This window comes from Xenopus laevis, chromosome 9_10L (assembly GCF_017654675.1).
Source record: "Xenopus laevis strain J_2021 chromosome 9_10L, Xenopus_laevis_v10.1, whole genome shotgun sequence".
Classification (NCBI taxonomy): domain Eukaryota; kingdom Metazoa; phylum Chordata; class Amphibia; order Anura; family Pipidae; genus Xenopus; species Xenopus laevis.
Genome location: NC_054387.1, coordinates 132,445,112 through 132,467,095, shown reverse-complemented (window position 1 = coordinate 132,467,095; position 21,984 = coordinate 132,445,112). Strand labels below are relative to the sequence as shown.

The 21,984-nt window shown below is 39.9% G+C and overlaps 2 protein-coding genes across 3 annotated transcripts in view; one reads left to right on the top strand and one right to left on the bottom strand.

The window, feature by feature from the left end:
* Positions 1-2,969, bottom strand: part of LOC108703954 (up-regulator of cell proliferation) — a 15,919-nt gene extending 12,950 nt beyond the window's left edge. Inside the window, exon 1 of one of the 2 annotated variants that reach the window (XM_018240266.2) lies at positions 2,858-2,969. In XM_018240266.2, the coding sequence (XP_018095755.1) occupies positions 2,858-2,946 (89 nt within the window). In that variant the 5' untranslated portion in view covers positions 2,947-2,969. Of the gene's footprint in view, positions 1-1,360; positions 1,483-2,857 lie in introns of those variants that run through there. The other variant, XM_041576222.1, reaches the window with a different exon arrangement.
* Positions 2,970-9,491: 6,522 nt separating this feature from the next.
* On the top strand, positions 9,492-13,218 carry LOC121398135 (lisH domain-containing protein C1711.05-like). Its single transcript, XM_041576785.1, has 2 exons — positions 9,492-9,603; positions 11,799-13,218. Exons 1-2 carry the CDS (start codon positions 9,562-9,564, stop codon positions 13,107-13,109), a joined length of 1,353 nt encoding a protein of 450 aa, XP_041432719.1. The 5' UTR covers positions 9,492-9,561; the 3' UTR covers positions 13,110-13,218.
* Positions 13,219-21,984: the final 8,766 nt, after the last annotated feature.

Here is a 21,984-nt window from a genome sequence, read left to right as displayed (position 1 = left end):
CATATATATAGTATGTCAGCTGATAAAATGTATATACTTACATTCTGTGTATCTATACATTTTTGTTTGGGGGGAGGCTCTTTGACTTCTGCCTGGACTTCAGAGTTCATGTTGGAATTACTGCTGAGTAATTTTATGGAGGGTCCCTCAGTGACTGTGCTAAGTATAAATAAATCTCTTCTGTTTGCATACCTCTCAAATGTCCCATTTTTAGATGGACAGTCCCTCTTTTGACAGCTCAACCCGCAGTCCCGCATTTGTACTGGAAATTCCCGATATTCTCTGCACTGTACAGCCACAAAAATAAACAGTTTCTAACTTAATTGGCTTTTGGCAGAGAGCCCAGAACAGCCACAGCTGCAGATAAGATACTTTTGTAACAATTTCAAGATAAGTAATTGTAATAATATAAGATAACAGGTCCCTTGGGAAAAGTTAGATTCACAATTCACCTTCGTTAGCAAAACTGACAACTGAAAAAACACAAATCTGTTCACATTTTCATAACCTGACAAATTTTGTAAAATGAACATGATAATTAGGAGGGGTAGCCATAAAATGGGCGTGGTCAAAAAAAATAGACACCCTACGCACAACTTTTTTTGTTTCCAAAAGGTTGGGAGGTATGTGTGCTAGTTTAATCACTCTACAGATGATCTAGAGCGCTTCTCAATACAAATGGCAATGCTAAAAACGGTTTTGTTGGTACCATCTTTCTCATTTAAAAGAGTGACATATTAATTGTACACCTACCAAATAAATGCCCTTTCTTTTCTGCATATCTGATATTTCGTTAGGGTACTTGGCCTCTATATTGTTCTCAGCATTTGGTCAGGACTGGGACAGCCCAATATATAGTGAGTGTCTATGGCATCTTACAGCAGCCCCTTTGGCATTTGCCAGAATCCACAGATTGCCAGTCCCATACCTCCTAACATTTTGGAAGTAAAAAGAGGGACAAAAAATTTTTTCCCGCACGTAGCGCAGCAATTTTTTGACCACACCCCTTTCTGTGGCCACACCCCCTAATTACCATGTTTATTTTACTAAATTTGGCAGGTTATGAAAGTTTATCTAAACTGTGTTTTTGTGTCTCAAAATTGTTACAAAGTATCTTATTTGCACCTGTTAGCTGTTCTGGGCTCTCTGCTAAAAGCCAATTAAGTGAGAAACTTTGTTTCTTTTTCTGGCTGTTCAGTGCAGAGAAAAGAGGGACTTTCCAGTACAAATGAGGGACTGCGGGTTGAGCTGTCAAAAGAGGGACTGTCCCTCTGAAAAAGGGACAGTTGGGAGGTATGCAGTCCAGGCCTTATCAATATTACAGCATAATAATGTTCATTATGGAAGTGAAATCCCTTACCTTCATACAGACAGTGTTCCCTTCCCAAACTGCTGTTGGCGGCTCAGTAAAGCAAGTGTGGGTAGGGGGGTCTGTCTGGTTATTTATAGGGACAGATTTAGTTCGGGGCAGGACAATGGTGGAATCATTTCTGGGAAGTATTTTCCTGGAGACTGCTTTATTTTGTTTCACTTTCACTTTCCATGACTGAAATAGTGTTGGACGTTCTTTCCATGTCCATATTCTGCAAATATTCTCATTTCCTTTTCTAACAGCTGCAACCTCAGACGACTAAACTCCGAAAGCTAAAAACACACACCTGTTTTATTCTAAATGTGTGTTTCTTTTAGAATCTGTGTAACAGTATAGATATAGTAAGGATTAAACAGCTCATTTATTTGGGCTCCAGCAGTGGATTCGATACATAGAGATTTGTGCAGAAAGAGCAAAGAAATCAAGCAATAATTGTAGCCATGTCCACTAAGGCTAATGCCACATGGGGATGAACATCACCAGCTGAAATACACAGGCTGAAAATCTGACCATTACATTTGTATTGGTCTCCTGTCCTGCCTGTACCCGGGATTCATTGTGTTGGACCGTGAGAATTTGCATTCTGGCACTGAAATGCAAACTAACTTTTTGGCACCAATATCTGCTGCATCTGACTACACCCGGGCCTACACAATGGATCCAGATGCAGGCAAGGTAGGAGGCTAATGCCAACATAGGGACTGCTTCTCGGCCTACTTATTTCAGCATGGCATTAGCCTAAAAGACAAAGTGTGCAACCAAAATTGAAGGAAAATCGAGAAATAACCGCTTATTATCTCACATAATCAATCATGTGACATCTTCTCTTGTCTGCAAGATTTTCCCCCTTAAGAGTAAGTCCAAGTACAGCCATGAGGGGATTCATTTGCTGGGGGGAACAACTCTATCCCATCTTCTTGTGCCTTTACTGGGAATTACACCTAGAGGGGAAAGCTGAAGTCCCAGTAAAGCTGCTCATCAACTGGTTAAACTGGAGGGGGAACATTGAACCAACCAAAAAACCCTTGGATGTTGCTCCCAGTGCCTTTAAAGCGGGATTTTACTTTTCAATTCCAGGCTTGGATGCACATTTTGTTTGCATAATGTGGAGATGTGAATGGTGCTGCTTTATTCTGTTTGTAATATGTACTCAAATCTGTCACACTGGTTTTAATGCAAGCGTTCACATGGACTGACAGACCTATACTGGCTGAATGTTATAATTCCTGTTACTTTTCCACCTAATGCACTTTTACTTTTTTTACTCTAAATCTGTCAGCACCTGCGATCCATGCATTTAATTAATTAGTTTGTGTTAATGCCTTACTTGTATTTTGTGTTACATTTAACTGTGTAAGGCAAATACTACAGTGTACACACACGTACAAGAAATGTAATGCATTTGTGTTAGCTATATTGTGGTGAAGAATTTTAAAATGCAGCTTAATTGCAAGTGCAGCTTTAAAGTTAAACATTTTACTATACCTGTGATGCAGCCGTGTGTGATGGTTTGCACCTCTTAAGAGGCAGGTGAGCGGCACTTCCTGGAATTTAAAGGGAATGCTGCAGTGCATGGTGGGAGTTCTGACTCCTATAAAAGGCTGCAGTAATGTGAAAGCACAGGGTGGTTATTTGTAAAGTACAAGTTTGAAGGGCTGGTTATCAGAAGAGGTGCTGTATGATGTTAAAGGAGACATTTTGTGTTAGAAAAATAACACTGTACTAGTATTATTCTCATTTAGATATAGAAGAATTGTGCTTAAAAAAAGTAGTGTTTCAGGCTGATTTATTGAATATTTCTGCAAAAACCCTAATAATCCCTCCCTTCTCTTCCACTTGCTGCTCCCTGAATTCCCAGGCTGTGCACTCAGCTCACTGCACTGTAGGACAGGAACCAATCAGCAGCTAGCAGGACCTGATAGGGAACTGAAGCCTGTCTGTGCTTGTGTGACTGCAGGGCTGTGATTGGCTGTCCCCCTCCTACTGTGCTTCTGGCAGGGACCGTTAGGACACGCCCACCCCTCATTTGAAACACAGACAGGGACCAGAGAACATCTATAGGGAGCTCCAATAAAGGGGCTATTTTTAGAGATAATATTAATGTTTAGCCCCATGTAAAAGCAACACCATATATTACTTATAATTGCCTACAAAATTAGGTTTTTTTTCATATTTCCTATGTTTTCCAGTTTTTTTTTAGGTTTTTTATATTACAAATTCTGCTTTGCAAATCTCTGAACTGTGTTAAATAAGAGACTTTTTTTATGGAGGTCTGTAAAAGATTTTTTTTCATCAGATAAAACCTTTTGAGAAAATGTCCCCATGCCTCACACATAAAACCATGAGTATTACCAAACAAAGCCTCTCCAGATAGGGGACCCCTGCCAATCACAGTCCTTATGTGGCACCTCCAGGAACTTTATTTCATTCTTGTGTTGATCCCCAACTATTTTTACATTTGAATGTAACTCATGAGTAATAAAGGATGGGGACCCCTTCTCTAGCCTATCCAATCCCCTTGCAGTTGTGGCAGGAATAGAACTAAGAGGCTCACTACAAAAACAGCTCCCTCATTACATTCTAGATGACTATAATGACAGTAGAAATGTCCTTTCCTGATACTCTTATATTAATGCCATGCTGTGTGTTTATTTGTGACTGACTAATACCTTTAAAGGAGACATATAGGATAAATAAATTAAAAAAAAAACTAATTGTGTAGGCAATTATAAGTAATATATGATGTTGCTTTTACATGGGGCTAAAAATTAATATTATCTTTAAAAATAGCCCCTTTATTGGAGCTCCCTATAGATGTTCTCTGGTCCCTGTCTGTGTTTCAAATGAGGGGTGGGCGTGTCCTAACGGTCCCTGCCAGAAGCACAGTAGGAGGGGGACAGCCAATCACAGCCCTGCAGTCACACAAGCACAGACAGGCTTCAGTTCCCTATCAGGTCCTGCTAGCTGCTGATTGGTTCCTGGTCTACAGTGCAGATACTACACTATATAATCTTTTCTGTTTTCCCCGTCCTCATGAAACTTTGTTTCTGGAGGAACACTGTCCCTCTCTAACCTGTAGTGCGGAGGTGCCTGTGTTTCCCGAGGCTGAATATTGGGATCATATTTCTATTGGCTCTAAGTAGAAATGGGCCCAGTTTGTATGGGATCAGGGGCCCCAGTAAGTGGGCGTGTCTGTGCCGCTGATTCTCATTCTATTGGCTGCTGCATATATTGCCCAGAGCAGCTCCTGGGAAGTCACTCCCGCTCCCGGAAAGGCTCCGCTTCATTTCTCTCCCTGACATTTGTGCCAATTGTTGGGGATCAATAGAAATCCTTCCCCCAGAGAAATAAGGGAGCCCCGGGTATAATATGGGCAGGTGAGTGAGAGAAGGGAGTGTGGGGGTCGGAGACCCAGGCAAGTAACACAGTACAGGGGGAGTTTGGCTGCAGCACTCAGGGAGGGGTCAGTTATTGGCTGTACATGTGGTGATACAAGAGTTGTGTTAGGGATGAGCGGGACACTATAGAAGCAGAACTATAGAACATACACAATCATGTATCCAATGTAAAGCAGCCAATCAGCACTCACCTATTTATCTCTCCACTTGGGAAATGCAGTCCTGCATTTTTGGCGCAAAGTATTTGGCCGTGGGTTCGGGCTTGGAGGTTTTCCTGCATTACCCTTATTGGCCTGCGCCTTGTCACTCATTCCTGAGGGCGTGTAAATTCCCTGGCTCCATTTTGGGCAGAAGAATACTTTGGCGCACTTGAAGAGGAGGCGGGTGCTGATGCCACGTCACTGCTGCCATTTCTGAGAGAAAACTTTATTGGAGACAGAGTGATGCTATTGTTTCTGATCTGGACTATGGCTCTGACTGGATCCAGTGTGCGGATTGCTAATCTGTTTGCCCTATCACCCTGCGGCTGTGGGTGCAACCCTTCCCCAAGATGGCGGATATCGGTTGGGATGGATGGTAGGATGAAGATGTCCCAGCTGGGACTATTCCTTTTTAACTGTGTGACCCCCCTTGGTCATAGATCTTGTGGAAAGGACCCTGATGATGGGATCCCATCCTGACATTTCTATAGCTTCTCTATGGACTATGGGATGCCTAGAGTGCAGCTTTATCTGTTGATTGAAGGACTGTGGACTGTTGAAATAGTGGGTTCTAATTAAGGACTATTGAGCCCTACCACAATTCTTCTACCTTTATCTACTCTGAAGTCCTGATCCTGAAGTGTGTGTCCACTGTAACCATGCTCATATCACTAGCTGTGGTTTGCCTAGCCCAAATTAGTGTTACACATCCCTCAGTTCTTTCTGTGCTAGGGTGAGGGTATTTGCATAGAAATGCCCACCTCCTACTTCAGAGCGAGTAGGATATGCAGTTCAGTGTGCACCAGGACTCACAGAGGTGGATCTGTGTAGTTACACCATTGGACAGAGGCAACAAAGAGGGGTCCTCCTCTACCCAAGTCGGCCCCAGACCTGGTCTGAATGGTGCTTTATGCCTTCTTTATTAATAGCTAAGCTGCTTTTTTCTCCCAGAAAATGTGGCACCCCAAAACAGAGGATAAAAACCTACAACAATCTGGGACCTCTAAGGAGGGCCTATAGTATTATTGTTATACTGGTTTATTCATAAAGCATCAGAATATCCTTCAGATAAGGACAATGTGCATCAAGCAGTGGCGGAACTACCGGGGGGAGCAGGGGGTGCGAGCGGACCAGGGCCCGCACCCCCTTAGGGCCCCCCGGCAGCCCGATCACCAGTGAATGCCGTCGTGTACAGGGGGGGAGGGGCTGCGCGTCATGCACCAGGGCCCGCCCCCCTCTAGTTACGGCACTGGCATCAAGGGGAGATTACAAACAGTAACTTATAGTGAAACAAACCAACATGAAGTCAAGAAGAATAATAACACTGAGAATTTTTGATCAGATGGATCTACACAGCTATGAGATTTTTGGTGGGACTCCCAACACCCTTTGCGAATATAGGATACTGTGCTGGAGATATTATTCCACACTCCGTTTTGTAGCACATAGTAAATGACCCCTTTTGTCCACTTTTTGCAGTTTTCCCCCTGCCCTGCACATGACCACTTGTATTTCTTCTCTTTCATTTGCTCCACAAGATATTTAGTTGTCTGTCACAAACTTCCAGTTCTGAACAGTTTCTTTTTGCCCTTAATATTTATCCATAAAGAGTATTGTCTAACACCTTTCAATCATGGCCATTCGAATCAGTAGTCTCCACTCTAGATCAGTAGGAGCAGTCACGTCCTCCTTCTCCCTTAACTTAACAGGGTGAAGTCCAGAAATCATTTCATTACGTACAAAGGAGAACTTTCATGGAATAAGTGATTTTACTGAAAGTTAACGGCGTACTCATTGGCCATTTCAGATGTGAATTCACCGGCATGTCTGGATTTTTTAATGGGTTTTTTTTTTTGGAGTGTGGCTAAAAGGTGGGCATAGGTGAAATTTCAGCACCATGCATAACTGGACATTAACTATGTCCCTCTTTCTAGTTTCCTAATGTTGGCAGGTACGTGGTTGGAAGTTACTGCAATTGACTGATGGATTTTTAGTGAAACATTACTGTTACTATTAATGTGAAGCATTTAATATAATGACATTTTTAACTTGGAGGAAAACAAAACACATATCCTCCATGCATGGAATGATTCCTCCACACAGACCCACATACAAATATCCATCAACTACCTAAGGTCTGTTACAGCAGAGTATTATTATTAATTAGGGTTCAAATAAACTCTGGAGAACCACAGCAAATTCAGTGTATCTTTATTTTTTCACACAACATGTTTCAGATATAGATATCCTTCATTAGGTGCTTGTTACAATGTGATATCCATCAACTACCTAAGGCCTGTTACAGCAGGGTATTATTATTAATTAGGGAGTTACAGCAGGGTATTATTATTAATTAGGGAGTTACAGCAGGGTATTATTATTAATTAGGGAGTTACAGCAGGGTATTATTATTAATTAGGGAGTTACAGCAGGGTTTTATTATTAATTAGGGAGTTACAGCAGAGTATTATTATTAATTATGGAGTTACAGCAAGGTATTATTATTAATTATGGAGTTACAGCAGGGTATTATTATTAATTAGGGAGTTACAGCAGGGTATTATTATTAATTATGGAGTTACAGCAGGGTATTATTATTAATTATGGAGTTACAGCAGGGTATTATTATTAATTATGGAGTTACAGCAGAGTATTATTATTAATTATGGAGTTACAGCAGGGTATTATTATTAATTATGGAGTTACAGCAGGGTATTATTATTAATTAGGGAGTTACAGCAGGGTATTATTATTAATTATGGAGTTACAGCAGGGTATTATTATTAATTATGGAGTTACAGCAGGGTATTATTATTAATTATGGAGTTACAGCAGGGTATTATTATTAATTATGGAGTTACAGCAGAATATTATTATTAATTATGGAGTTATTGCAGGGTATTATTATTAATTATGGAGTTACAGCAGGGTATTATTATTAATTATGGAGTTACAGCAGGGTATTATTATTAATTATGGAGTTATAGCAGGGTATTATTATTAATTATGGAGTTACAGCAGGGTATTATTATTAATTATGGAGTTACAGCAGAGTATTATTATTAATTATGGAGTTACAGCAGGGTATTATTATTAATTATGGAGTTACAGCAGGGTATTATTATTAATTAGGGAGTTACAGCAGGGTATTATTATTAATTTAGGGAGTTACAGCAGGGTATTATTATTAATTATGGAGTTACAGCAGGGTATTATTATTAATTAGAGTTACAGCAGGGGTATTATTATTAATTATGGAGTTACAGCAGGGTATTATTATTAATTAGGGAGTTACAGCAGGGTATTATTATTAATTATGGAGTTACAGCAGGGTATTATTATTAATTATGGAGTTACAGCAGGGTATTATTATTAATTATGGAGTTACAGCAGGGTATTATTATTAATTATGGAGTTACAGCAGGGTATTATTATTAATTATGGAGTTACAGCAGGGTATTATTATTAATTAGGGAGTTACAGCAGGGTATTATTATTAATTATGGAGTTACAGCAGGGTATTATTATTAATTATGGAGTTACAGCAGGGTATTATTATTAATTAGGGAGTTACAGCAGGGTATTATTATTAATAGGAGTTACAGCAGGGTATTATTATTAATTATGGAGTTACAGCAGGGTATTATTATTAATTATGGAGTTACAGCAGGGTATTATTATTAATTATGGAGTTACAGCAGGGTATTATTATTAATTATGGAGTTATTGCAGGGTATTATTATTAATTATGGAGTTACAGCAGGGTATTATTATTAATTATGGAGTTATTGCAGGGTATTATTAATTAGGGAGTTATCACAGGGTAAATTGCAATTCCTCATTGCACATAAGACGCCCACGACTATTCTGACACGCGTCTAAATTATTCTGACGCCCATTGGCTTTAATGCATTTGTACAAAATAGACGCGCGTCAAAATTGACATGGGCGTCATATTTCGTGTTTCGGTGAAGCGAAATGGGACAAATTCGCCCATTACCATTCATTCAAATTTGCAACAGTTTTGACGATTATTCTGACGTGCGTCTAAATTATTCTGACACCCATTGGCTTTAATGCATTTGGACAAAATAGGCATGCGTCAAAATTGTTGCGGGCGTCATAATTTGCGTTTCGCATTTTGGCTAAGCGATACAGGACAAATTCGCCCATCGATATTCATTCAAATTCATTTGAGGTAATTCGAGTTCATTAGAGTTCATTCGAATTCATTTGAGGTTACTTGAGTTCATTTGAGTTCCTTTGAGTTGTGAGTTCATTAGAGTTCATTTGAATTTATTCATCATTACATCATCTCCCACAATGAGATTAACTGGTAAAATGATTATGTAATTATGATGTCATCACAGTCTATGCAGCTCTAGAGCTCACAGACCATTATGACATCATAGAGCTCACAGACCATTATGACATCATAGAGCACACAGACCATTATGACATCATATTGGTCTGTGCAGCTTTAGAGCACACAAGCCAATCCAGAGTCAGATTTGATTTGTCAAGTCAGAGAGCTGTTAGCTTGCTAACAGAAACAACTTTATTGGACTTTTGAGACTACATATTAGACAATATGTTTCGTCTTATAAAGAACTGTTTACTATGGAGAAAAAACGTAAGGATACAGACATATTTTTTTGGAATGCTAAATAATTTGGAAGGCTTGTAAAAGCTATTTCAGTTTTGCAAAGGAAATCTTGTTTGTGCTCTCGAATATCAAAATAATTATGTCATGTAACAAAATTATTATCATTAATTAGGGAGTTACTGCAGGGTATCATTATTAATTAGGGAGTTATTGCAGGGTATTATTATGAATTAGAGAGTAACAGCAGGGTATTAGTATTAATTAGGGAGTTATTGAAGGGTAAAAGTTCATTAGAGTTCATTCGAATTCATTTGAGGTTACTTGAGTTCATTTGAGTTCCTTTGAGTTGTGAGTTCATTAGCGTTCAAATCACATTTTTTCAGTTCTAATAAACTTCGGGTGAATAGGCTGTATCCAAAAATTTTAATAAAATTAGAGTCAACATTTAAAAAAAAAAAAAAAATACTTTTTTCAAAGTCCACCAAATGACTCCAAATTGGTTCTAGGAGGTCCCCCATAGGCTAAAACAGATATTCAGCAGGTTTAGATGGTGAATAGTCGAAGTTGAAGTTTTAAAGAGACAAACCATGATCATTTTCTAAATTCTAATTTTGAATTTTTTAAAAAACTCGAATTGAATTTGAACTATTCCCTAGTCGATTACACTAAAAAAAACCTCAAAATTCGAATTTAGAAATTCAATTTTTCAATTTGACCCTTTTACATGAAAGAAGCTTTTTCAATAAGAATTTTTGTTTCATACACTGTGCACAGGTGTAAAATGTATTCTAAAAGGAACGATAGTTTGGATTGTTTGCATATTTTTCTTGCAAGGGTCGAATTTCAAATTCATGAGTTTTTTACAACTCCCCTAAAAAAATTTTTTTAAAAAAATCAAATTTTTTAAACTCGGATGAATGTGATCGACACCAAAACTGGCGTCAAATTTGAATTTGATTTGAGTGTTAAAATCTCAATTCGAGTTTTTTCTCTGAAAAAAACTTGAATGTCAGGAAGGCTGCAAACATCACCAAACTGATCCCTGGGCCTCTCCCATTGACTTATACAGTAATTCGGCAGGTTTTAGGTGGCGAATAGTCGAATTTGAGTTCTTAAAGGATAAATCTCAAAAATCTAATTTGATCCATTCAAACTTGGATAACTTCCTTTTGGCCATAAAAAATTCAAAAAGTATTTGAATTCAAAATTTTAATTAGACCCTTGATAAATCTGCCCCAGAGTCTGCAGATAAATATTTGCAGTTTGCAATTGTACCATATTTAAAAAGCTCTTAGGGATATTCTCAGTGAAATAAAAATGTGCACTTCTGTTTGCACATTAACTGCACCTCTCTTATCCTGCTTTATACATATAACCATGCCCTGAGCTAAACATGTTCACTGTGCGAATCATTCTGCACTGCACAAAGTTTATAAATGAGCCCCAGTATGTTTTTCCTGACTGGAGATACTGTTTAGAGATGTGTAATATAAACACTGTGCAGTGGGTACATCCAAGTAAGGAATAGAATCATCTCAAATGTACAAAAACTGATTAGTTATTACACATTATTGGTCTTCAGGAAAAGAGATAATCCTGAAATAGTCATTAAAGGTGGAGGTTGTGCTTAAAGGACCAGTAACACCAAAATAGAAAGTGTTTTATATGCTTTTTATACACTATCCTATTACATCACACTGTACAAACTGTGTGTTTATCTAAGAAACATGTATATTTTATATAAATAAGCTGCTCTGTAGCTGCTGGGGCAGCCATTGAAGTTGATTATGACAATAAAGCAGTGACATTTAGGGTAATAAAAAGGAGAAAAATGCTATTCATGGCCCTTCACATAACTTTGGAATGAAAACCTTGCTCATGCAAAATAGAACGATTGTTGTAGGTGTGGAAGGAACAGATTCTAAATAAGGAAAAACAATCTTTTTGACAATACTAGTCCTGAAACATGTTATCAAGAATATGGTTCTAGAGCAAACATTGGCACCTGCATTTATATTATATGTTAGGTACAAGACTCACAATGTCCTGCCATCTGCCACTCATTTTCAGAAATGTTTATGTAGGTCAGTTCTCCTAAATAGTAGGATGGGACTTATTACATTATCTATTCTTCTCTGGTATTTGCATTGTTAGATATTAGTAGAACATTAGGTATAGCTATAATTTCTGCAATTAACACTCATTTTTGTCTTCTTTTACAGAACAAATTAGAAGAACACAAAAAAATACAAAGTACAGAGAGAAAGAAAAATACTGTCACATTCGAGATGACTGCAGGCGGTGGAAAGCCACAGGTAGGAAAACAGACACCGGTAAGAAAAACTTTCTCATTAGGAAATATGCTCATCAAAAAGAGAAAGATGATGAGAGCCATTAGAAAAATCTGCTGCAGGGAAAGAGAAAACGGTGAGCAGAATACAGAAAGCTGTGAAAAAAATAGGAGCAATGAAGAGAAAAACCCTAAAAGCAGTGAGTATTCTGAGCATGAAAATGAAAACAATGAAAGCAGTGAGGATTCTAAGAATAAAAACACTGAAAGCAGTGAGTATTCTGATGAAAACAATGAAAGCAGTGAGTATTCTGATGAAAACAATGAAAGCAGTGAGTATTCTGATGAAAACAATGAAAGCAGTGAGGATTCTGAGAATAAAAACACTGAAAGTAGTGAGGATTCTGATGAAAACAATGAAAGCAGTGAGTATTCTGAGGATCAAAATGAAAACACTGAAAGCAGTGAGGATTCTGATGAAAACAATGAAAGCAGTGAGTATTCTGAGGATCAAAATGAAAACACTGAAAGTAGTGAGGATTCTGAGGATGAAAACACTGAAAGCAGTGAGGATTCTGAGGATGAAACGGAAAACACTGAAGCAGTGAGGATACTAATGATGAAAAGGAAAGCACTGAAAGCAGTGAGAAGACTAAGGATGAAAATGAAACCACTGAAAGGAGTAAGTATACTAAGGTTGATAAGGAAACCACTGAAAGCAGTGAGAAGACTAAGGATGAAAAAGAATACACTGAAAGTAGTAGGGATACTATGGATGAAAAGGAAAACACTGAAGTCAGTGAGGATACTAAGGATGAAAAGGAAAACACTGAAAGCATTGAGAAAACGGATGAAAAGGAAAACACAAAGCAATGAGGATACTAAGTATGAAAAGAAAAACACTGAAAGCAGTGAGAAAACTGAGGATAAGGTAAACACAGAAAGAAGTGATACAACGGAAAAAACCCCACAAACTGAAGAGATAACAATGAGATTTGAAGAGAATCTCTGCAGCAATTATGAAATTCCCATGAGAGATAAAGAAGAACACACAGAAAGCAGTGAGGATTCGGAGGATGAAATATTCATAGAATGCAGTGAGGATTTGAATTATGAAAACCACATAGAAAGCAGTGAGGATTCGGAGGATGAAATATTCATAGAATGCAGTGAGGATTTGAATTATGAAAAACACATAGAATGCAGTGAGGATTCGGCGGATGAAAAACACAGAAAGCAGTGAGGATTCGGCGGATGAAAACCACATAGAAAGCAGTGAGGATTCGGAGGATGAACCACTTTGTGCTTTTCTCAGTTACTTAAAGTTTGCTTATATAGGATTGTCTGCTGATAAAAATGTGAGAATGAAATAAAACTGTTAAAGCTCAATACATTGTGTCTTTCTTAATTACGTGATGCTTGATTTAAAGATACCAATTCTGTTGTGTGCTGCACAGTAGGCAATGCAGCCATTTACATGGGTCTCTCAGACAATTGCTACAGGGCCATTGTTTTAAGTTGGCTTGATACATGACAATAAAATCATATGAAATTCAGTACAGAGGGGGGAACTTCAATGCCCACAGATATTCATGTATTCTAGATGTCAGTAGGTTTGTTGATCAGGCAGATTTGAAAACATCATCTGCCAATTCAGCATCTGCCAGTGTATGATCTCCTGAAAGACAAGGAAATGAAGAGGCTTCAGAGTTGCTGCTGTTTAATCATTTGGGCTGACAGTCTAATTCACTGATCTCAGCAAGGTGTGCAATTCAGTAACACTGTGCAACCTTATCACATAAACACAATTTTCTGGTTTCTGACTATTTGGATCCCTGTCTGTGCCTGAAGTTGGATTACAGTTGATACCTGTCAAGGAGCCGGGAGCTCCCTCCAGGGAGGTAGTCAGGATCGAGGAGGAAGCCCTCTTGAGGGAGCAAGGTCGCGGTGTCCAAAGGGTTAATCAAAGGAGTAGTCGGAATCCAGGCAAGAGTTCACAGGCAGGCAGATATCAGCAAAGTTCAAAGTCCAGGCAAAGGGTCAGGATATAAATCAGGAACAAGATTTAGTAATATAAAGTCACAGGGAATCCAGGATACACACAGGAAATGTTTCCTATACTTGGGCGCCATTCTGGCATCTAGGTAGCGTTTTTATTTTCAAATTTGGCGCCATAGTGACGTCATTGGCGTCCTTGCGCTGACGTCATCGCGCTGACGTCATCGCGCCGACGTCATCGCGCCGGCGCCACTACCCACGTGGCGGCCATGGCCGCCGCCATTTTGGGAGCGACGCTGGCAGGGGAGGACGCGCCGCCCGGAGCTCCAGGAACTGCTCCGGGCGGCGATCGTGACAATACCATACCATTGGACTTTAGCCCATTTCTCCTATTTGGGAACAAACCAAACTTGAACTGCTCCAATTGTGCTGATACAACATGACGTAACTACTGAGCTTAGAAACACTTGCTGCTTACTAACAGGCAGCTGAACAGATAGTATAGATAGAACCCGTGGGACTCCAGTTGAACTTGCTTTAGTTGCTCCTGAGCAGCTATATTTAAGAATAATGGAAGAGCTACTTACAATGCACTTCCCTGGTCCCTTGTCTCATAAGCAGATAATTTAGCCTTAAAGGGGAAGGAAACCTAGTCGGCGCAAACCCCCCACCCCCCCCTCCCGTTGCCCAACCTCCCTCCTCCCCCCTGGCCTACCCGTCCCACTGGGCAAATGCCCCTAACTTGTTACTTACCCTTCTGCGCAGGTCCAGTCCAGGGAGTTCACAGACGACATCTTCTTCCACGCGATCTTCTTCCTGCTGTGAACGGCATTTTTCGCCGGTACGGATCTACTGCGCATGCGCCAAAAGTCACGTGCATGCGCAGTAGATCGTACCGGCGAAATGATCCTACTGCGCATGCGCCGGTCAAAGCAGGAAGAAGATCGCGTGGAAGAAGATGTCGTCTGTGAACTCCCTGGACTGGACCTGCGCAGAAGGGTAAGTAACAAGTTAGGGGCATGTGCCCAGCGGGACGGGTAGGCCAGGGGGGAGGAGGGAGGGTGGGCAACAAACGGTGTTTGCGTCGACTAGGTTTCCTTCCCCTTTAAGAGTGCTTCCACAACCTCCCGAATTTTGTATTTTGTTCATTTGTATTTTAGTAAAAATCTTTAAAAAACAAGACAGGTATTTTGTTAGTAAAAGGGCAATACAATGAGTCATATTGATACAAGGAAAAATAGTGAAGGGAATCCGTGCAAAATCATTGCACTTTTCCCTGTAAGGGCAGAGAGCCTGTGTGTGTGATGTAAGCTGTTACCTAGCAACCAGCTATTCAGTGCAACAGGAAGTGACACAGCAGCTAGTGAGTGGCTGGCAGGAAAAGGAAGTCACAGAGACTGGCAAAAGAAGAGAGCCTGGCATAGAGAGCCGCATGGTGGACAGAGAAGGAAGCAAGAGAGCTGCTGGTGGGACCAGAGAGCTGAGAGGCTGCACCACAAGTATTCATTTGGATCAGGCTGCACAGGGAAGCCACATACTGTGCCTGGAGAGACAGAGAGTGTGAGAGGAATACAGACTGGAGGAACAACCAGCAGGAGATTCCTATCTGAGCATCCAAAGCAGTCGGTAATCGCACTGAATGTGCTGGATTCACCTAAACAGAGCTCTGAAGTATCGAAAGAGGATTCTGAGTATCCTGTTTAAAGGGACAGTACCCTAAAGAGCGCTGAAGATAAACAGGCTGTGTATTAAAGGACATTAAAGGACTTTACCTTTTTCCTTAGTTAGCTAGACAGATTGCGCTAGCAAGTTAGTTAGTGAGGCCCTATTGCCACCGGTTAGGAGTCCTGCCTGTATTAGGTGCCCATTTATTTTAGATAAACTGTTATTTAGTTTAACCAATAGAGTGTGTGTTATTACTGTATTCCTAGTGGGGCCAACCGTAGGTCATTTCCCAGCTGCCCCAAGTCATGTGACTTGTGCTCTGATAAACTTCAGTCACTCTTTACTGCTGTACAGCAAGTTAGAGTGATATCACCCCCCCTCCCTTCCCCCCCCAGCAGCCAAACAAAAGAACAATGGGAAGGTAGCCAGATAGCAGCTCCCTAACACAAGATAACAGCTGCCTGGTAGATCTAAGAACAACACTCAATAGTAAAAACCCATGTCCCACTGAGACACATTCAGTTACATTGAGAAGGAAAAACAGCAGCCTGCCAGAAAGCATTTCTCTCCTAAAGTGCAGGCACAAGTCACATGACCAGGGGCAGCTGGGAAATTGACAAAATGTCTAGTCCCATGTCAGATTTCAAAATTGAATATAAAAAAATTGAATATAAAATTGAGAAATGGATTTCAGTGCAGAATTCTGCTGGAGTAGAACTATTAACTGATTCATTTTGAAAAAAACACGTTTTCTGATGACAGGATCCCTTTAAGGCTGTTGAGAGCCTGTTCCTTTGTTATCAGGAGCCATGTTTCAGGCAGTTCAGCTGGTTTTGCCTTATATTTTTCTGAAAATTCCTTATGGAACTGTTTAAAAATATATTTCCAGTTTTCTGAGGCTGTGATGCTGGGGTCAGGTTGAATGGCCTAATCTGGGTAGAATGTGCGGTATTCTTTGTATGGGTGGGACACTGCTTCCCACAGCCAAACACTCTCTTAAACAGCTCATCCTCTGGTTTCAGTGGGAGTTTGGCAAGGTCTGATTCTATATGTAGGAGAGCTGTGTCTCTCTGTATTGATTCTGTGTAAGGAGGGGGAGGACATACCTCCCAACATTTTGGAAGTAAAAAGAGGGACAAAAAATTTTTTCCCGCACGTAGCGCAGCAATTTTTTTGACCACACCCCTTTCTGTGGCCACACCCCCTAATTACCATGTTTGTTTTACAAAATTTGGCAGGTTATGAAAGTTTGAAAATACTTCTCCTTATCTAAACTGTGTTTTTGTGTCTCAAAATTGTTACAAAGTATCTTATTTGCACCTGTTAGCTGTTCTGGGGTCTCTGGTAAAAGCCAATTAAGTGAGAGACTTTATTTCTTTTTCTGGCTGTTCAGTGCATAGAAAAGAGGGACTTTCCAGTACAAATGAGGGACTGCGGGTTGAGCTGTCAAAAGAGGGACTGTCCCTCCGAAAAAGGGACAGTTGGGAGGTATGGGGGAGGAGTCCCAACAGGAAAGGAAGAGGGAGAGAGAAAGTGCTTCTGGGAAGAAGGAAGTGCTACTGGGATAGAGGGGGGTTGTGGGTGCACTTCTAAGGCCATATAAAAATATATATAAATACAATAATCCCCTGTCTAAAAAAAGAAAAACAGGGTTTTTTGTTACAAAGTTATGATCATAAAATTGGTAAGCCGCCATACCACGTCAAGGTAAACCCCATACGGCGGTCCCTAAACTGTTTACCTGTGATCAAAATTTAAAACCTTGGTTTCAATCTGGACTAGATCCTCCCCCACCACCTGCATATGCGGCTTTTGTAGGGGAGACTGGCCAGACCAACGCCCATTTAAAAAAAAAAAAAAAAATGTGATTGTGAAGAGACTATAATGAAGGCAAAGTAAAGTTGTATATATAAGTGCACACTTGTGTGTGTATGTGTGTGAGTATAAGTATAAGTACAGGTGTGAGTATAGATTTAGAGGGAGATGAAAAAGGAAAAGCTAAATGTGGAGTGTAATAGGTGTAATGTAATTACCTTGATGTGGTATGGCGGCTTACCAATTTTATGATCATAACTTTGTAACAAAAAACCGTGTTTTTCTTTTTTTAGACAGGGGATGATTGTATTTAAATATTTTTTTATATGGCCTTAGGAGTGCACCCACAACCCCCCTCTTGCTACTGGGATAGAGACTACAAGTACAGTGTACATACTCCCAGTGTTTGTGTGTGGGAAACTTAATATGGAACCCCAGTGGCAGAAAAGCGCACTCTCTTTAGGGTGTGGAAGGCAAGGGGGTCCTTGTCAGGGCTCTGAAGAACAAAGCGCGCTCTTCTCAGGGCACGGAAAGCCAAAGGGAGTCCTTCTCAGGACTTTGAAGCAACTGCCACATAAGTGGGGATTCCCTTCAGCAGTTCAGAGATCAATAGGTGCATTTATTCAGTGAAGTTGCTGGCTGGTAGGCTGCCTGTATCACTGAAATTTAAAGGTCTAGTGTCCTGCCAAATAAATCCATCAACCGTACCACTGTGTATGTGTATTGAGCATCAGAGAACTTCCCAGGGAGGGTTATTACAGTTCAGCCTGTCCTGACCTTGGGTGAATGCACGTCATATTAAAGTGAACCTGCTCTCCCATATAGCGGAGGCACAGGACTCCTATAGCGACACATGCAAATAAATGTGACATAGATCTCATCCAGTAGCAGAAAAGTGCTATATATATACATGATGATTCAATTTCCAATCTGACTTGTTTCTCCGCGTCCATGAGAAATAACTCAATATATTTGGAAAACTGCTGGATAACTGCTTTGTTTTGAAAAATAACAACTTCCATTACATTTTGGGAAATAACCAGTTTGCTCTTTAACATTTCACCAAATCTTTCTAAAAAATCTGAAACGGTGGAAATGGCCAGTGTATCTGGATTATTAAGGACTGCCCTGATATCATTACAGATACGAGAGAGAAGATCGGTTTGTAAAGTTTCTAGAATTTGTGAATTAGTATAAGTATCTAATATGTACTGTTTTATCCATGATTTCACAAACTGCTCATAGGAATTAACGTAAGTTACAAACTGAGAATGACATTTCTACTTGAACCAGGTTTTCTTCTATAAATCCTTTACTTTCTGTCAAAGTGTGGGGTCTCCATCTCTTGACAATGTCTCTCATAGCCCAGAGCATAAAAGTGTATTCTGGACCATCACCAGCAGGGAGCAGCAGTGGGACAGCAAACTGACACATGGACATTTTTGACAAGATATTCTGCTGTAAAAACATATCTGAGCAATGCAAGAGAACACACAGAATGTCTAAAGGATTGATGAATTAGAGTTCTCTTTGCTATACAAATCCAAATATTGAGATATTTCCTCTTCTGTGCTATCAGCTTCTGACCCTGAACTTGTACAAATATCTTGTCCAGAGCCATCAGTTTCCTTAGGAGAGCCCAGAGAAGATCTTGTACAGTCTGGGGGGTAACTTCATTTATATTCTCCTGCCCAATGTTCTTTTTTCTACAATTAAAGAAAAAAACATAAATATTTTCCAGCTCATGTGTACCTTAAAAATGTATATACTGTAGGATAAGTGAAATTCCCCCTCATATTATAGGCAATAATGAATAATATATGATACTGGTTTTATTTTGGGCCAAAATTTATATTATCACTAAAAATGGACCCTTTATTGGAACTCCCTATAGATCTGCTAAGTTGCTGTCCCTGTTTCAAATGAGGGGTGGGCGTGTCCCTACCAGAAGCACAGTAGGAGGGGGACAGCCAATCACAGCCCTGCAGTCACACAAGCACAGACAGGCTTCAGTTCCCTATCAGGTCCTGCTAGCTGCTGATTGGTTCCTGTCCTACAGTGCAGTGAGCTGAGTGCACAGCCTGGGAATTCAGGGAGCAGCAAGTGGAAGAGAAGGGAGGGATTATTAGGGTTTTTGCAGAAATATTCAATAAAACAGCCTGAAACACTACTTTTCAAGAGAAATTCTTCTATATCTAAATGAGTATAACGCACTGATACATCCTTATTTTTTATACAGAATGTCTCCTTTAAAATCTTCACCCAACCACACAGTCGTGCTGCCTAGATATTCGACTCCCATCTGTCTTTTACAGCCCATATACAAACCCTTGCAGAATCCTAGATCTTTTATTTTTGCAACATTGCTATACATACCCTTACCTCTTAGAAACAACCTAATCCTTATCAGTCTCTTATCATTTCCCGCCTTCACTACTGCAACTTTCTCTTTGCAGGCTTTCCAATATACCATCTTTAATAATTATAGGTTCTCAATGCTGTTGCTAGCCTCATCCATCTTAAATGACTTATATTACTGATCCTAAGCTGCTGCTTTCCTATCCAAATCTCTTCACTGGCTCCTCTTGAATTAAATTCAAAATACTGACATTCATATTGAAGTCCCTTAGCCAAGGATCCCCTTCCTTCATCTCAACTCTGGTTTCAAAATACACTCCTTCATCCTCCCTAATCTCTGTTTCTGATCTTCATCTCCCTTCTCCTCTCATGAATGTCTTCTATTCCTGATTGTAAGACTTCTCCTAGAAAGTATATAATGCCCTGTAATTGATTAGACGTCAACTTCAAATAATTTCCAATAGTCTTCATCATTCTTATGTGTCAACTGTTTCCTCATCCTAAAGATAATAATCTCTTGGAAGCATAGAATTCTAATTATATTCTATAAACCTTGCTTGTTTAATGATCATTAGCTATAAGTTATAGTAAAGTACTGTGTAACCTGCATGTGCTACATAAATAAGGGATGATCATGATAGGTAGTGATGGGCGAATTTGCGCCATTTCGCTTGGCGAAAAATTTGCCCGTTTTTTTTACACCGGCACCCGTTTTTTCGGAAAAAAAATTGATGCAGGCGAATTTTTTCCGCGAATTTTCGCGGGCGTTTTGCGAATTTATTCGCTGGCGGCGAATCGCGCAAATTCACAGCGAATTCAGGCCTGGCGAATAAATTCGCCCATCACTAATGATAGGAGTTCAGTAGGGTCGAATCTGGTTATTGTGGCAGTTAGTCCATCAAATGGGTACTCCAGCTTCCTGTTTCTTCCCAAAATTAGGCACAGTTTAGAAGAATGCTTCAGATCATTTCTCTACTAAATGATAAACCTATTTCTTAGTGATCCCAAACATTTAAACACTACTTTATCAGCAAGGACCCTTTCTCAAGTGGTCTTTGCGGTGTGACCAAATTAAGAAGATGAGCCCACTTGATAAAAGTTAAGGGAATCGCTGGGAAAGTTGCATAGGATTTATATGGTAAATGTTACAGAGGGCCAACATCTACTGGAAACATTACCTTCCTCATCTAACCCATATAATGGACCAGTCTTGCATTTATGTCCATCAGCTCCCCCTAAATCCTCTGCTGATGCTGGGCCGTGCACCTCTTTAGATATATCTGAAAGCTCAATGTGAGTATGAGATAATATCCAACACATACAGTAAGTAGCACACTCACTATCTGTCCTGGTGATTGAAACAGAATATGCCCATGTGATACTAATATGAATAGGGCCAAAAACTTAGTAAATGGGTCTTATATGTATTTGTTTGGGAAGATCAGAATGGAGTCTTTGGTTTGTGTGGGGTAAAAACTAGTAACTGATTCCTGTCCATTCACTTTGTAAATAGTTCAGTTTCAGCCCACTGAGCATGTGAGTGTCACAGACACTTTCCAAGATGGCGACCCCCTGTGACAAGTTTGAAGTCCTGGATCATTGCTGCTATTGACAAGCTGAAACTTTAGCCTCGTACAATAAGATCATTATAAAAATGGCATTTTTAGCCACATTTAGTGATGGGCGAATTTGGGTCGCTTCGTAGAAAAATGTGCGAAATTCGCGAAAGTGCAATAAATCACAAAACGGCACCAGTGTCTTGTTTTTGACATCGGCATTCATTTTTTTTGATGCCGGCATCAGGTTTTTTTTTTTTACGCCGGCGTCGAATCGCGCCTGGCGAATAAATTCGGCCATCACTAGCCACATTCATTTTTAGGGTTTAGTTCTCCTCTAGGAATGTGGATCTGATCTATGAAGTAAATTTCTGTTTTACCTTTTACTGAAATGTTGATATTTGTATGTGAACTTTTTTCTACTATACAATTGCATTATACTAGATTATTATACCAGAGTGCTGGGTCTTTTTGAATGTTTTATATGATAGACCACAAAAAGTTGTGGTTGACCTTGTGCACCAACATTTTTGGGAGTGCTGCACATTTCTGATATATTATTTATACAGTATATAGAGATTTGGGATGCACTGAATCCAGGATTCGGTTCGGGATTTGTCCAGGATTTGGCTGAATCCTTCTGCCCAGCCGATCCGAATCCGAATTTGCATATGCAAATTCGGGGTGGGGAGGGAAACTGTGTGACTTTTTGTCACAAAACAAGGA